This window comes from Oncorhynchus tshawytscha, linkage group LG08, assembly GCF_018296145.1.
Source record: "Oncorhynchus tshawytscha isolate Ot180627B linkage group LG08, Otsh_v2.0, whole genome shotgun sequence".
Lineage (NCBI taxonomy): Eukaryota > Metazoa > Chordata > Actinopteri > Salmoniformes > Salmonidae > Oncorhynchus > Oncorhynchus tshawytscha.
Genome location: NC_056436.1, coordinates 30,512,465 through 30,529,613, shown reverse-complemented (window position 1 = coordinate 30,529,613; position 17,149 = coordinate 30,512,465). Strand labels below are relative to the sequence as shown.

The window sequence follows — 17,149 nt, the reverse complement described above, 5'->3', positions numbered from 1 at the left end:
GGAGCATCTGACACATCAGCCGTCATCATCACAGGCCATAGGAGAAAGCACCACGCTATAGAGAACATGGGCAAATTATCATAAGCGATGTGAGAGAGAACAGCTAACAGAGAACATAGATACATTATCAGAGGCGATGGGAGAAAGCACAGCGAACAGAGAACATAAGTACATTATCAGAGGCGATGGGAGAAAGCACAGAGTTACAGAGAACATAGATACATTATCAGAGGCGATGGGAGAAAGCACAGAGTTACAGAGAACATAGGCCAGCCATGATCACACTACAACTCACTCCCACTGGGTCTGAGGAAAAGCCGCAGGGTTTTGGTGTATTGGAAAGGCATAATTTAGCTGGAGCCATGAAAAAGCTGTTTTACTGCTCTATTCACAGTACAAAGATCAGATGTTCTATTTTACTTCCTCCAAGTTCGTTTTGGACATTGGAATAATTGATTTATTGTTGTTTTCCAATGCATTAGTGGAAAAGTGAATAAGGCAGATCATGTATGTTTTGAATGGATGATCTGTGGAATATACAAACCATTCAGCATTCATGGTTGGAAAATAGTGAAAATATGTGCGTGTAGGGTGAGGGTAATCTCATGAAGATCAAGCCATAAACCAAGAGCAGGTCAGTGATACATCTCAGATGTTTAGCCCAGTCCACTCTCCTGTGGCCTGGTGCCTGACAGAGTCATTATTAAGGGGGATTTTTGGGGCAGATGTGGCGATAGGATTTCATGCAAAAGTGCACAGCATGACATTCGCATATAGCTGTGGCATGGCCTCATTATCATCTCAGACAGAGCATCCCATAATTCCTGATGTGGTAAGAGTGATGTGGGGAGTTTCAGGGACTGTCATGTGTCTCCATGGGCCAGTGGTAAGCTCACTTTGCCCCCAGGGAGATAAAAGCCAGTTGGAGCACATCTCGATCCACTGAATTGTGTGTAATGACAGTGGTCTCGGGTGACCAACACTAATACGTGTATAATAGGTACTATCCCAGAATAATAATCTTCTGACCAGGGGGACTATACAGTATTATTCCAGTTGGAACAAGTAGTACATATTGACATGCCAAGATATAGGACTTCTGAGTAAACCACGTTGCAGTGCATAATATTACTGCTCTTTATCAGCAAATTAGAAATCAAGGTTACCGTGCAATCATTTAGCATGTTCATTTTGTGGTTTTGGAGGTTATTGTTCATGGATGGTACTAGGACCTAAAGAGAGTGACCTAATTCAGTTCACATAGGAAAAATGTACAGTATATTCTACGTGCTGTACTGATATCTCTGTGTCCTACTTGAATGTACTTGTCATATCTCAGTGCAATTCCCCTGGTGATTTAGTGGGGCCGCGTGGGACAGATCAGCACCCTTCACCAGGACACAAGGGGTTTAGTCTAATAAAACCCTTGTCACAGCCTCATCCCTAGCCGTTCCCTCCTAATAATGCCCCCAAAAATATTCTCCGCACGGCAGCCAGGCAGGAGCACACAGACACAAAGATCCTATGGGGAAACGTTGTAGCCTCAGCAGCATCCTTATCTGGCCAGGCCAGGTCAACGCTGCCTGTGAAAAGGGGAAAAGCAGTGTGATTTGTGTCGAGGCATAGAAAGCTACAGATGGAGTCTGTGATAGGCGCTACTCACCCAAAGCTGTTCAAATGCCCAGACACCAATCACGGCTGATAACCTGGGCTTTGTCTCCCGTTTGCTCTTTGAAGAGCAACAATAGTTGTGCCCTAAGGGTAATTAAAGGGCATGAGACAGCTCTGCTCTGCTCGTTAGTGCTGCGTACTAACAGAAATGCAGATAAACCCGCAACACCACCCTTCCTTCCAGTCACAATCCTTCTCTTGCTTATGCGCTAACCTTCCACAGATCCCTTAAGATATCCTCCTCCTCCCTCTCTTCCCCCTCTCTTTTCAGCTACACAGCTGGGCTGCACGCTTACTGTCCCGAAACATGATGACCATTCAGCCCTATGGGAATTTCTCCTCCCAGCTGGCGTCAGCTACATCTGTCTGTCAGGGAGGAAGACAGCAGCAGCAGCAGCAGGATCAGGCATCCTCTCCTGTCCTCTCTGCCACAGACACTGACTGAGCTCACACTTTACTGAGAGGGAGGGAGCGTCACCAGACAGCCCACAGCAATTCAGGGGGAAAGTTCTCTCCTTTCTCTCTCTCTCTCTCTCTCTCTCTCTCTCTCTCTCTCTCTCTCTCTCATTCATTCACAAATAACAAAGTAAGGATATCATGCAATTTGTGGATACTTTTCTTAATTGAACTGCTACGTTGACTGATTTTGCTCTCCAAAGAGATGCTCTCCAAAGAGATGTCCTCTCTTCTATTGTCAGCGTTTGAGCGGTGATGACTAAAGCCTTCTGTTCCTCGTCTTACTATTACTCTACACCCTGGGATCTATCTATCTGGACTTCTGCAGCATGTTGGGATACATTCAGAGGGCTTTCTTATCAGCAGTGTCCTCATCCTCTTTCCCAGGTTTGTGATAACACTTTTCAGCCCTGAAAATTACCTGGAGAGTTCATAGAAAAACAAATGGATTCAACATGAACTGGGAATCTTTACATATCAAGGAGAAGCTGCTGTTACTCTGAAGGCAACGGGGCTTGGATGGTGAAAGTCAACTGTGAGTATGTGTCTGTTCTCTGGCTTGCTCGGTTGTCTCTAGAGAAAAACAAGTGATTCTTCTGGAAGTTTTACATTCACAGATGTGTGACCTCAATAAAGCCGAGCGCAAACTGCTACAAGCATGTCTGAGAGGTCTTAGCATGTATATTTAATGCTGCCTTATCCTGTCCTTCTCTTGTCCACATTCTGATTGTGCCCACATTTTCAGGCATGCGTTTACACATGGTTTTAAAATGTGTCTTTTATCCGTCCACTATGTTCACATTGTGACCAGATTTAATGATCATTCCCTGTATGCACATTTTTTGGCAGATATTCTTTAAAAATAATATTTATTTATTTTAAGACACATAGTGATGCAATAAGTTGCCACCTGTCAATGATTTTACAGGACAGGATAATGAGGATTTAAATGGTTTCACTATCCAGATCTGTTTACACTAAAGATATCCAGACACAATGGGTCCCTGACTACCTCTAGAGGTGGTCAGGATGACCACATGACAATCAGATCACAATGCGTATTTTAATCGTCTACAGGAAGAGTAGCTGCTATTTTTGCAACAGCTAATGGGGATCCTAATAAAATACAAAATACCAAATCACCTGTCCAAAAATGTGGGCAAGATCAGAATGTGGACAAGATCAGGTCAAAGGATACATGTTAGCACCAGGTATAAACTGGGCTACAGGGAAAGAATTACAGTGTACAGCCACATGGGGTTACTGTATCAAATAGCAGCACATTTAGGCTTCTGCAGTAAATCACTGATGGATGACATAAACAGACAGCTCATGGAAACTTCAAACCTCTCTCTCAGGTCACCTTTCTAGAAATGTCTGTCTCTGTACCTCACGTCACATTTCTATACATTTACTACATTTTCCTCCCCATTCATCACTTTTAATCTTCCCCTTCATCCATCACTCTATTATCATCTGGCAGCCCACTGTGCACCCCCACCCATACACCCCCTTTTCCATATCCCTGACCTATCTCACACTCTGTATCCTTCTGTGTCTTTTTCTCATCCTCCCTTTCCATATTATTAGGTTTTCTTCATCTTCCTCCTTAACTCCTTCTGTTTCCCTTCCCATCTCATCACTCTGGCTCTTTTGAGCTTTCTTATTCTCCTCTCATTAGCCTTCTCCCCCCTATCAATTTCTCCTTTTAACCTGTGTCTCCTCTTCATATACCTTTCATTTCTACCTGGAGGCACGGGATTAAGAATGAGCATACGTAGAAAAAAAACAGTGGCATATGAGGAGAACAACACTAAACTTGCTACCTTGTCAAGTCAACAGATTATTAGATTCAATTTGGATTTTATACACAGTGGAATTGTCTCCAAATGGGCCTGAGGAACTAGTTACTTTAAAACCCACAGTAGGCTGTCTCTTATCCTAAGGTTCCACTCCTCCACCTCCCAATACAATTTAAAAAATTTTTTTTTTTACATTGACAGGGCCTATGTGACCCTCCCATTCCTCGATCCCCTGGCCTGCTCTTTGACTGAATGAAAACTAAAAAAAAGGATTAAGCAGTCGAGCGTGATTTTAACGAGTCCTTGCAGAGCCCTCAAACTTGGTAGAGCGTTAAAGAAATGTGGGGAAGCACAGGGCTATCAAATATTCGGGGATAGGTTGCCACAAAACAGGAAGCATCTGCCAAGCTTGGTTTAGTGGTAGCTGTTGTTTCCCTTGTGTCAAGTGGAGCGTCACATACCTGTACTATCTTATCCTCTTAGCTGCACAATTGGCTCTTTTAAGGTATGAACTGCAAGGGTACAATTATGTACCTATAACTAAAAGGACGTACCTTACAGGGTACCACTACAGTGACGTTTGTACCCCTTTAAGAACACATCTAAACCTTTATTTCTGAGTGTGTATAGGGTTCCTGTATTACCTTATTTCATAGTATTTACATATGTATTTTTCCTTTCAGTTCTACTGACTTTTTGGCAGCCACGACACCTGAGCACATTTCACCCATTTTCATACAGGCAAAATTGCGAGCATATTGAGAAATTGAGTTATTGACCTGAATTTGTTGGCAATGTCCATAAGCCCTTTCCACGCAGGCCTTGGCAGAGGTAGTGCTGTGTGTGTGTGAGAGAGCAAGAGAGTTAGGACACATAGAGGATATTTATAATAGCATGGTTCATTCAAATAATCCCATCAGTGTGCCCAAGTCCTAATCAAACCAGGGACTTTGGCACACACACATAAAGACACTCACATACAGTAGAGACATGATTCTCGGACTGGAATGACTTGGCGTGTTTTGGACTTGGGATAGAAACAACAGAAAACCCTCTGAGGGCACAGACACACAGTTTTGCAGTTTTAGAACCGAGCTGTTAATAACACAAATGACTCAAGTCAAACAATAATAACGATAAGAAGTAGAGATGCAGCAGAAATGCAATGCTCCAGTGGTGATAGAAAAATAAATCCCCAGGGGGAGAGTCAGCCTCCTCATCAACAGACATCAGACCGCTATTGTCATCCCCATCAAACTGATCATAAAACGAATGTAATGATCAGACTTAGCATCTCTCGTCTAAACAGAAATGCAATTACAAAGTTTGTGCTCATGGTTGAAAAAGAGACACTTGGAGTGCCGAAAGGGGAAAATAGTACACACTGAAACTAATTGAATTGAACATTAGGAGATAGATGATGTGTATACAGTAATAGCTATAAATGAATGATTTGAAACAAATGTGAAAAAGATTCATGACAAAAACATGTCAACAGTAGCTACGTTCTGAGAAAAAAAGGTGCTATCTAGAACCTAAAACGGTTATACGGCTGTCCTCATAAGAGAACCCTTTGAAGAATCCTTTTTGGGTCCAGGTAGAACCCTTTTGGGTTCCACATAAAACCCTTTCCACAGAGGGTTCCCAAGAGTTCTACCTTGAACCAAAAAGCGTTCTACCTGAAACCAAAAAGGGTTATCCTATGGGGACAGCCGAAGAACCCTTTAGGAACTCTTTTCTCTGAGAGTGTATGTGTATAAGAGTGTATGTGTATAAGAGTGTATGTGTATAAGAGTGTATGTGAAAAGCTTTAGAGGACTGGTTTTACTTGAGAAAAGTAAATGTCAATAATCAAGAAGACTGTCGCAACATCCCACCTGAAATGTGTCTCTATGCTCATATAATCCCCCTCTCTACCTACTACACTGCACCCTGCCTCAGGAGAATCCTGTCATAGGTCCTCCTCTAGAATGCCAGATATGCTGGGATCTTAAGCATGGGTCACTGGAATGACTAGAGTTATGCGGGATACACTGTGCCAAAAAGCCTTCGGCCGCTCTCCAGAGCACGCACACAGAACACGTGCACACACTCTGGCTTTTTCTCTCTCTCTCTCACACACACACACACACACACACACACACACACACACACACACACACACACACACACACACACACACACACACACACACACACACACACACACACACACACACACACACATACACATCCTCATCTTCATTCACTCTTAGCTTTAGCCAAGCACACACATGAGTAGCACTGCAGTGCGGGGCTGGAGTCATGCAGCCACAGTAGGGTGCAGGGAAAGGTTCAGCGTGACTCTGAGGAGTGGTCAGTGCCAGTGCATGTGGAGACTAGTAGACAGAGAAGCCATGGCAGTGGAGGGCTGGTGGCTGACTGCCAATGGACCTAGAGGTAATGAGCCTGTCATCCTTTAGAATGGACCTCTGAGATGTGCCTTAGATTTGGTTCATTCATACACACCTGACCGCACGCACACCTGACCAATGTAATGAGGTGAAGGCCAAGATTGAATCAGATCAAGCGTTAACTGGCGATAGCCAAAACCCGCATAGCTGATGTTTAGGCAGTGTCGAAGGTGTAATTGCGTTGGAACTGTCAAATCAATGAGTAGCTGCTCTTGATTACTGTCATTAAGGCACACCCATCCCACTCACGTTAGAAGTTCAGAAGGAGAAAGTGTAGGCTATATTGAAATAATTAGTCTCAAATTAAAAATCATTAAACAAAATAATGAGGATTTCTATCAGCCTTATCGACATGTACATTACATGTGCCCTTCCAGTGTTTGAACTTGTAACCAATGCTGCATGGGAGTTCTCGTAATGCGACTCCTTGCTGCCAATTGCAATGTTCACTTTAGATATAATGCCAGGAGCCACTTCTGAACTTGACAGCTCTAACACAGTTCCACCTCAGACACCTTCAAAACAACCACTATGCGGATGTCGGCTAAAGCAGATCTGTTTGAATAGAGCCTTTAGTCGTGCATTCAATCTGTAGTGCCAAAGATCCGCACCATAGCTAGCGTGATTTAAAGGCTATGTTCCGCATTGGCAAAGACGCTGCATATGTCAGTTCAATCTAAAATTACCTATAATTATGATTGCACTATAATGCCTATCTTTCGCTCTACGGATTGAATGCAGCCCTTAGAATCCATGTAACTTACAGGTTTTATAGTGGGTGTAGTTGAGCTAACACTCAAAACGAAACGATACGGAAGGCAGCCAAATTATTTAAAAGGATACAAATATACTGTAGATAGTCAGATCGAAATAGAAATAGCTCAAATCTCACTTCCGCCTCTGACATAATGTCAGAGTAGACTAGTCTACTTCCCACCCCATCTTTCCCCATTTAAAAAGCTTTTACCTCAGAACAAGACAACGATAACAGACGATTCCCCCATGTGCATCACGCTTGTTGCTGTTCTGCAAACATCCCCCCAAAATTGCTAAAATAGACTATTTATTAATTATTTTTAGTAGAACTAGAGCTATGTTTGGGCTTGCCTTACTGAGCATACAGTAGCGTTAAGATTTTTTCCCCTACAATTACGGATTTAGTGTAGGTCCATTGAGCTGGCAAGCTGCTGAAGTCCCCAAGCTTTGAACTCACTGCTGGTGTTAGTCTGACCATTATGACTTATGTTTTGCACCATTTTTGGGGAGAAATGGAAGTTGTGAGTTCTTGCTTCATTCAAGCCTCTCTCAGGCTACACCTCCTCCTCATTTGCTTACAAAATATTTGTGGAATGGAACAATGGCTCTCTTTGGCCCTACTATTTAGTGTCTCGTGCTGTGTGTTTGTGTGTTTGTGTGTACCTGTATACGTGCATGCATTTTTGCCTGAGTGTGTGTGTGTATATTTAAGCATGAGAGTCATTTTTGAGTCAGAGACTGATCTCAAGAATGCCTCGTCACTCAAGTGTCCGTGCATACTAGTCATAATTAATTCATCCACTTCCTGGCATGGAACTAGCTGACTGAGAGAGTGGCCTGGCCTACCTCTCCAGCCCTTTTTACTGCAAGAGGAGAACAAGCTCTTGCTGGAGACCCTCAGTCTACTACACGAGGGCGTACTCCTCAAGCACACATATTCCCATTCGTCAGGCGTAAAAAATGGACAGAGGTGCCAACCTAGAGTACCATTGTCGAGGGAGGCCAGTGAGGTTACTTTGAACTTGATTACGTCTGCCATTTTTCCTCATGATCAAATAAAAAATAGATTTCTTCGGGGCAAGCAGTTCATGGCGAATGAGAGCGTTGGCGTGAGAGACTGATAGATTGAAGAAAAAAATACAGAAAGGGAGAGAGAAGAAGAGAGTTTAGTTCAGAATCTAAAAGGACAGTGCAGAGAAAAAAAACAGATGCCAAGTGCTACCTGGGCTCTCCAGTGCTGTGATGTCGATTGTGTGAGTGATAAAATGTCACAGTAACAAGCTGAAGGGCGATCCAAGGGTTCGCTGAGCCTCCCTGTGGTGAGTGGAATGTTATTTGTGTGGGCCTCAGGCTACCACAGTGTGCCAACAGAATACCAATGAGTGGAGAAGTTACTTAGAAGGATAGGTCACTGTAATTTAGTTGGTAGAGCATGGTGCTTGCAACGCCAGGACAATGGGTTCAATTCCCAGGACCACCTGCAATACTATTGGTAGGTGAACTGACAGAGACTATAGATTCATCTACCAATGCTGAGATGATAACAGATGAGGTCTTCTGATATCCAGGATCAGAAAAGGAGGAGGTGGTAGTCTATCATAATAGTTTTATTGAGACAGCCAATCTAAAACTGGGACAGCAAGTTCAGCAAGATATTGCACACATGTACTGTAAATGTTTCCATTGTTACAACTTACAGCAGGACTCAAAATGTATTTGAAGACCATATGAATAGTGTGTTTCATTCATTTTGGGACAAAAATCTCATAATGCAGATGTTTTGAGAAGGGATCGACCAAGCAGGTGTCTATTACTGAGTGATCCCATTAATCTTAAGTATCATGGACGAGGTACTGTAGGGTGGATGCCCTAAACTCAGCATCTGTGATGCCACCTTCACCCCCTCTCAATAAAATGGACATTGGAAAATAATCGGATGATTATGTCGATTTTTGTCGATTTTATTTTTAGCTTTGAAAATTAGCTACAGCATTTACGACACAGCTTTGGTGACACCCCTGTCCCAGAACCGTATGATTATGACCGTTTGGAACTTTTGCTAAAAAGCTTCTCCTCCCTACCATGCAGTTCTGCTCGTAAGATGATTACCAACTTTCAGCGTTGGGGAAGCTACTCTGAAAATATAGTTTACCAAAAATCATATCTAAATCTGAAATATCATAGATAACAAATAGCAACAGCTCACACTGGAATCAGATGTTAACAGAAGGTTTCATTTAGCCTATTAAACATTAAAACAATGTTTCTAGTGAGGAATAGGAAGGTCTCATGCCGAAAACAATTAAGGAAATGATTGCCTACTTCTTGCCATATTTGTTGTGTGTAGTTCCTGTAGTTAGCTACACCACTACATGGCAATAAAGTAATTAACTACTGAAAATTAGCCACCAAGATTTGAATTTAGTTCAACTACCACCAAGCTACTGCAAAATGTAGTTAAGTTAGTTGAGTAGTAGTTCAAACAGGGGTGCAACTTTGGTTTTAGAAGTGGGGGAGATATTTTTTTTTATCCTGTCGGATAAACACTCCAAACAGCCTACCCAACCGCTCGGAGGTGTCCATATTTTCCTAGAGAACACTGTTGCCTTGTTTTGTATCACATTCCAATGATAAAACTGGGGGGGGGCAAAAACGCAATTTCAGAATGTGTGTGGGGGACATGTCCCCCCTTCCCCAGTGAAGGTTGCGCCCCTGAGTTCAACTACTCCCCAACACTGCCAACTTTATGTAAAAATGACAAACTGCTGTTGAGTAAACTACATCTTTTTATTTTTTAACTTTATTTAACTAGGCAAGCTAGTTAAGAACAAATTAAAATTTTCAATGACGGCCTAGGAACAGTGGGTTAACTGCCTGTTCAGGGGCAGAACGGCAGATTTGTACCTTGTCAGCTTGGGGGTTTGAACTTGCAACCTTCAGATTACTAGTCCAACACTCTAACCAGTAGGCTACCCTGCCGCTAGTCTACCCTGCCTGCCGCCTACTTGACGATAAAGTGTAATACCCTCCTTCCTAAAATGTATATAATAAGACAATATTGATGATTATAATTTTTAGTTCACAGTTATTGTCCATAATTGTCGATTATATGATTATTGTCCCAGCCCTAGGAAATAACATTACCTATGTTGGATATTCTCCAGCAGCACTCCAGATGACGTGGGACATTGGGTACTTTAGGCTCATGGCAGCACGGAAATACTATACAGAGGTGCTAGTGGGCTTCGACTGATTACCGCTGTGATATCCATGTAGCGAGCATCCATGTCAGCTCGGCAAGATCAGGCGGCTTGCGAGGCTAGCTAGCGGGAGCATGGTTTCAAACATAGGCACAGGTTGGCAATGGCAAACGCTACAAATGCTACCATCCAGATACCTTCAAACTTCAACCAACTTTCATGCACAGTATCACACATTAGATGTATGTTCATGGTCGTAGACACAGTCAAACCTATACATCAAATATGACACACTACATGTTGCTCACATTTCTTTTAACCATACCATTCTTTCATCTCACCAGCATTAGAGCTGTGGTTGTCTTTTCCTACCTGTGGTGTTGACCAGAACAAAATAGAAATGATAGGGAAAAAAAGCATTGCTTTCATGTGACCGAGAAACACAGGGCAGAATAAATGATAGCAATCACTCCAATCACTATTTCATTCCCACAGACTCTAAGGGTGATATTACATTGACAAATGCCTGAGTTCATCATTAAACTAAATAACCTGGCAGGAAGAAATAGGCAGAATGTTGAAATTAATTCTTGAAGTGCCTGTCTCCAGGGCTAGATTTAGGACATTGTTATAACCCAATTGGCTGGAACCGGTCCCAAGGTTGCATGTTCAATTCCCATTGAGGCATTATAACATACACGTCAGAATCTGTAGGTGACTTTGGAGAAAAAGTGTTCATCATAGGGATAGGTGTCCCGTCAATGGGACACTTGTAAATCATGCAGCGCCTTGTGTCCCAATCGCAGATTTTAGAGAAAGAACAAATGTCGGTACATATAAGTGTCTTATATCGGCTGAAACTTAAATTGTTGTTAATGTAACTGCACTGTCCACTTTACAGTAACTATTACTGCGAAAAAGTGCCATGCTATTGTTTGAGGAGCGCTCCTAACAACAAAACACTTTTTTTCACCGCAATAGGTTTGATAAATTCACCTCTGAAGGTGAAATGTGTACTTACATTCTGAAATCTTGCTCTGATTTATTGTCCAAAGGGTCCCAGGGATAACATGGTGTCGTTTTGTTAGGTAAAATAATTTTTCATATGCTAAAAAGGTCCATATAGCATGCACGATCAATTTTGTATTTCCACTTGTTCAATTTGCAAAGAAAGGAATCTGTGAAAATCTAACCCTAAACATGATTTCAACCAGTCAAATCACGTTCGTATTTATTCCTCAGAGATCCTAGAATGGAACCACACTTCACTATATCATTAGGAGTGTAGTATATCCTATAGGACACCAAATTTGGTCAGAGAGCAACGCCTTCATGGCACGCCGATGACGCGGGCGGTCTTCACTTGATCGAATCAAAAAAGCACCAATCGGGGTCAACCAAAGCTAGCTAGATAGCCAATGAGCTGGGCTTTACGGGAGTATCACAAAATGTAGCTGCTAACCTTGTGCGACAGCAAGCCTTTTCCTTTTGGACAAAAATTATAAGAATATGGAGAGTTATGAAGTTATGAAAACGGGGTGTTTTGCAAATGTTGAACTAATACTGAAAAAGCTAAATCAAAGTCCAAGTATACAGATTTGACGATATTCTTGCAGAAAAATGTAATGTGAATGTAAATGTCTCCTTCATGACTTGCCCAAATTAACCTGGGCGACTTCACGCTAAATGTCATGTAGTTTGCTCATACTTCAAGTTATCTGTCTGAAACTTTGCACATACACTGCTGCCATCTTGTGGACACAATCGGAACAACCAGAGTGATGGCTAGATGTGGGACCTTTCTGTTGCATTTCAAAGATGGTGGTAGAAAAAAAGGTTGTTTTTTTCTTTGTGTTTTCTTCTACCAGATCTATTGTGTTATATTCTCCTACATTCAATTCACATTTCCACAAACTTCAAAGTGTTTCCTTTCAAATGGTACCAGGAACATGCATATCCTTGCTTCAGGGCCTGGGCTACAGGCAGTTAGATTTGTGTATGTCATTTTAGGCGAAAATTGAAAAAAAGGGAGCTATCCCAAAGAAGAAGTGCTAAATAACTAATGGACAATTCAGGTAGCCTGTCTGTTTGTTGCACAGTTTCAATCTACTTAATCACAAGCCATGACATCGATGACGTTTAAAAACTCAGTCAACCCAGTCAGAAGCATAGTGAAGAGACTGAAGCCAGGATAACAGTACAGAAACATTGAAACAAAGACATATGCCAAAGTTTGGAATTTAGCACCCCAAGCATCCCCATAGTGATCTGAGGTGGATTAATCTCACATAAAGGTGTGTGGAGAAACTGCAAAGGTCCAGGTTAATTTGTGCTTTATCAATCCCCGTCGGTACACATGGAGTTCTAAGCCAAGTGACCTAAGAACTGGGATGCTGCTCTTCTTTCAGCTGGGTGAACTCAGCCAGGAGGCAGAGCAAACACCTGCTACAACCTACATCTCACTAGACAATTCTAACAAGCTCTAGGGACAGAAATGACAGCTCCTTTTGTCTGCTAGTTGATTGATCCCTCAGTACAAAACTCAAGCATATTTCCTCTAGCTCCACTGAAATCAGTCTTTGTCATCCAGAAGCGATCCCTTCATCTCCCTGGTTACAGAGAGCCACCGAGACAATACTGTGACATCTAAATCCATTTAATACAGACAACAAACATGCTTGCTGATATTAATGAGCAAAGGACTCATTTTTGAATGACCTGGATTTCAAGTGTCACAGCTGTTTGGCTAGACTGCTTAAAATGAACAATGTGCTCATCTGTGAAGCCTTGTTGTCTGCTGATGTACCTCTGTACTATAACAAACTGTCTGTAATAGATCTCAATACAGCCACCTATGCATATATACTAGATGAACTAACAATAACTAGAGCAAAGGATACGTGAGTGCTTATATGACCTAATGGCCCTAACATGTTCAGACATGCATTCATATATGACATTGTTCTACATTAGCTTTTTTTTGGCAGTAATCAAACACTTTTATATGACACAGCACAAACATGCATACTACAAGTAGGTGCTATTATCACATGTTAATTATATTGAGGTCCTAAACAGTCTTACAGAGTGGTTTTTCAAGGTGCATGGTCCCAATCTTTGGCCAATGTAAACATTGGTGCCCTACCCACTAAATCACTAGCTGATGATTGTTGATTATTACTGCCATCTAGTGGCTGGTGGCTCTTGTGGCACTACTCGTTGTACATTTACATGGAGTTTTGAGTTTAGGAGATCACCTATAAACTGCATTTGTTATTTTATTAACTCACTTTATTGTTTCTTCTTTTTAGGATATCCTACTCAAGATGGCGCACCCGACAGACTACTGTCTCATAGTCATACCACTGATACCACAATAAGGACAACTTGAGAGAAACAACATGGAAGGTGAAGGAATAAAGAACTCATCTATAAATGGCAATGCGACCGACATCCACCTTGCCACACACAGTCTATGGGAGGTCATAACCATAGCAACTGTGTCGGCCATCGTGAGCCTGATTACGATAGTGGGCAACATCCTAGTGATGCTGTCATTTAAGGTAAACAGCCAGCTGAAGACAGTCAACAACTACTACCTACTGAGTTTGGCTGTAGCTGACCTCATTATAGGTGTGTTCTCTATGAACCTCTACACCTCCTACATACTGATGGGATACTGGGCGCTGGGGAGTATTGCCTGTGACCTCTGGTTGGCTTTGGACTATGTGGCCAGTAATGCGTCAGTGATGAACCTGCTGGTCATCAGTTTTGACCGGTACTTCTCTATCACCCGACCTCTGACCTATAGAGCCAAGCGCACCCCCAAACGGGCTGGGGTCATGATAGGCATGGCCTGGCTGGTGTCCCTCATCCTGTGGGCCCCTCCCATACTGTGTTGGCAGTATTTTGTGGGGAAAAGGACAGTCCCTGAGAGGCAGTGTCAGATCCAGTTTTTCTCTGAGCCAGTGATAACATTTGGGACAGCCATTGCTGCGTTTTACATCCCTGTGTCGATCATGACCATCCTTTACTGTCGGATCTACAAGGAGACGGAGCGTCGCACAAAGGACCTCGCTGAGCTCCAGGGCATCAACAGTTCCACAGACGCTGGTACCACCAAGCCCCAGAAAACCATAATCAGATCCTGCTTCAACTGCAACCAGCTCAGCTCTGCCTCCCGGGACAGAACCCAGGCCTCCTGGTCCTCCTCCAACAGGAGCCACGCAGCCAAATCAGCCGCTGCCACCAACGATGAGTGGTCCAAGAGCGACCAGCTGACCACCTTCAACAGCTATGCCTCCTCGGAGGACGAGGAGCAGCCCGTGTCCCCGGGGGTCTTCCAGCCCACCTACCGGAACCAGTCATGTGGGCCGAGCACGGGTGCAGAGGGCTGTGAGAATGAGCAGCTCAGCAGTTACGAGGACAACTTCTTCCACACGCCTCCCAAGACCAACTCCCATAAGAGCAAGAAGTGTGTGTCCTACAAGTTTAAACCAGTTCCCAAAGACACTAGCAGCGGTGCCCAGCAGAGCAAGAATGGGGACACCAACATGGTCCCATCATCTTTCTCCTCAGCAGACTCCATGAGTGCCCCACCCTCCACCACTTCCTGCAAGCCAATAGATGCAACTCTGAAGATCCAGCTGACCAAGAGGAAGAGGATGGTGCTGATCAAGGAGAGGAAGGCTGCTCAGACTCTCAGTGCCATCTTGCTGGCCTTTATCCTGACATGGACACCATACAACATCATGGTGCTCATCTCCACCTTCTGTTCTGACTGTATCCCTGTGTCTCTCTGGCACCTGGGCTACTGGCTATGCTATGTCAACAGCACAGTCAACCCCATGTGCTACGCGCTGTGCAACAAGACCTTTCAGAAGACCTTTCGCATGCTGCTGCTTTGTCAGTGGAAGAAGAAGAGAGTGGAAGAGAAACTCTACTGGTACGGGCAAAACCCTGTAGTGAGCAGCAAACTAACTTGAGCCATTCACTCTGTCCTTCCAGAGGAACAAGTATGAAGACCATATGACTCAGATACACGTGGATATATTTCTGTTTGGTACTTGAATTATGCCTACAGGTAGGGTGTGTCAAATGTACAAAGGTTAGAGACAAGACTAGTTTGTTCGTGGTATTGTTCTTTAATCAGTACTTTTCTTACTGCTCACAAGAAATACAAAAGTGCTTTGCCGAAAATGTTGACACTGTACACCAATACATCATTGAATATGAAAATATAAAAACATAACCCGACATGCACAAAAAAGTGAGAGATGTTGTTGTTTTTTGAAACATGCTCTGATTGTTTTAGAGGTATTATGTTAGACTACATTGTGTTTGCTTTAAGGGCTATCACAGTTTTTGTCGTGCGAGCTGGACAACAAACGATTGTACACTCATCAAAGCCTTGTTCACGTGTGGCATTCACTTTAGTCAGATACAAACAATCAAACCTTCAACAGCCAATCTTTCCACAAGCACAAACACATACAGTCCAAATGAAGCCAGACAGCACAGAAACACAGGGGAAGAGATTTGATGAAAGTAAATGCTGAGGTTTCAGTATCAAATTCTTCCAAATAACTATTACTTTTATTATCGACTCAGCAGCTTTAAAGTGCACATACATTTCATAAAACGTGATTTTATTCTATAGTTCACTGGACACTTCCGCATAAAGTATACACCTAACCAGGCAAGTGCACAGATAGGGGTCAACCTGTGCCGTCCCACCTGCCCCTTTGCCCTCCCACTCACCGAGTGCCCTTTTGGATGGTGGTATATATACTTTTTTGGTGTACAGGTTTGTTTTTGTTGTTCTGATCTCACTGCACCCAAGTCATTGTGACGTCATCAAGTTCAGATAAGAATTAGCCTTTAATCAATTATAGTGGGTACTTCTTTGTTTGGCGGTTAAGACCCAAGGATGAAATCTTATCAGGGAGTGATTTCATCAGCCCAGGGTCACTATAAGTCACTTAGCACAGTGACAGCTCTCTACACATTTACATTCAGGGGGAGAACAGGGTTTGATTCGTGCACTGTTCTGTGTCATGTATTCATAACAATCTGTTTTACGTCCATCTGTCCTCAGGATACAGGCCTTTGTTTTGGTCATTCTGTATTGGACTTTATCATTCTTATCTACCCATTGATAGAAATAACATTTAAAAAAAATAATAATGACATCGCTGAGTACTCCTTGCAATTGATCATAAGAAAATCTACTGTAAACTCACTGTATATAATCTTGTTTGATTCAGTACATATTGGTTTTTCTACCGACAACCAACACATACATAGGTTATTCATTCAGTGATATTGGGTGAGTGAGTAAAAATACTGCAAATGTTGTATTACACGTGTAATAAGCTATGATATCATGACCACAAAATGTTTGGTATCGTTGATCATTTAGACTACAAGAAAACTGCACTTGCAATTTTGGGGGGGGAGATCAAGGAGGAGACTTACGTGTATGAAATCCCCAAAATAATGATAGATTATTTTATTACTTTAAAAAAATGTGTGACAAGTATATTACAGTATTTTGGTCTCTGTCTATTTCTGAATTAAAAGTGTTGAACTATTGTCTCTATTATGTAAACAATGTTTTGAGAACCACTGCATAAGTACAACCACATATTATCAGGAATCAAGGTAAGACCCAAGTGCAGACTGTGTGAAGTAACAATGTTTATTGTAACCACAGGGGCAGGCAGCGGTCGATAATCTAGAGCAGAGGCCAAGGTACAGGACGGCAGGCAGGCTCAGGGTCAGAGACGGGCAGTGGTCAGGTACAGGGTCAG

The 17,149-nt window shown here is 42.7% G+C and overlaps 1 protein-coding gene across 1 annotated transcript; it reads left to right on the top strand.

The window, feature by feature from the left end:
- The first annotated feature begins 2,275 nt into the window (after nucleotides 1-2,275).
- LOC112256661 (muscarinic acetylcholine receptor M5-like) lies at nucleotides 2,276-16,959 on the top strand. Its single transcript, XM_024430063.2, has 2 exons — nucleotides 2,276-2,662; nucleotides 13,649-16,959. The coding sequence occupies exon 2, from the start codon at nucleotides 13,739-13,741 to the stop codon at nucleotides 15,320-15,322; it is 1,584 nt and encodes a 527-aa protein (XP_024285831.1). The 5' UTR covers nucleotides 2,276-2,662; nucleotides 13,649-13,738; the 3' UTR covers nucleotides 15,323-16,959.
- The last annotated feature ends 190 nt before the right edge of the window (nucleotides 16,960-17,149 follow it).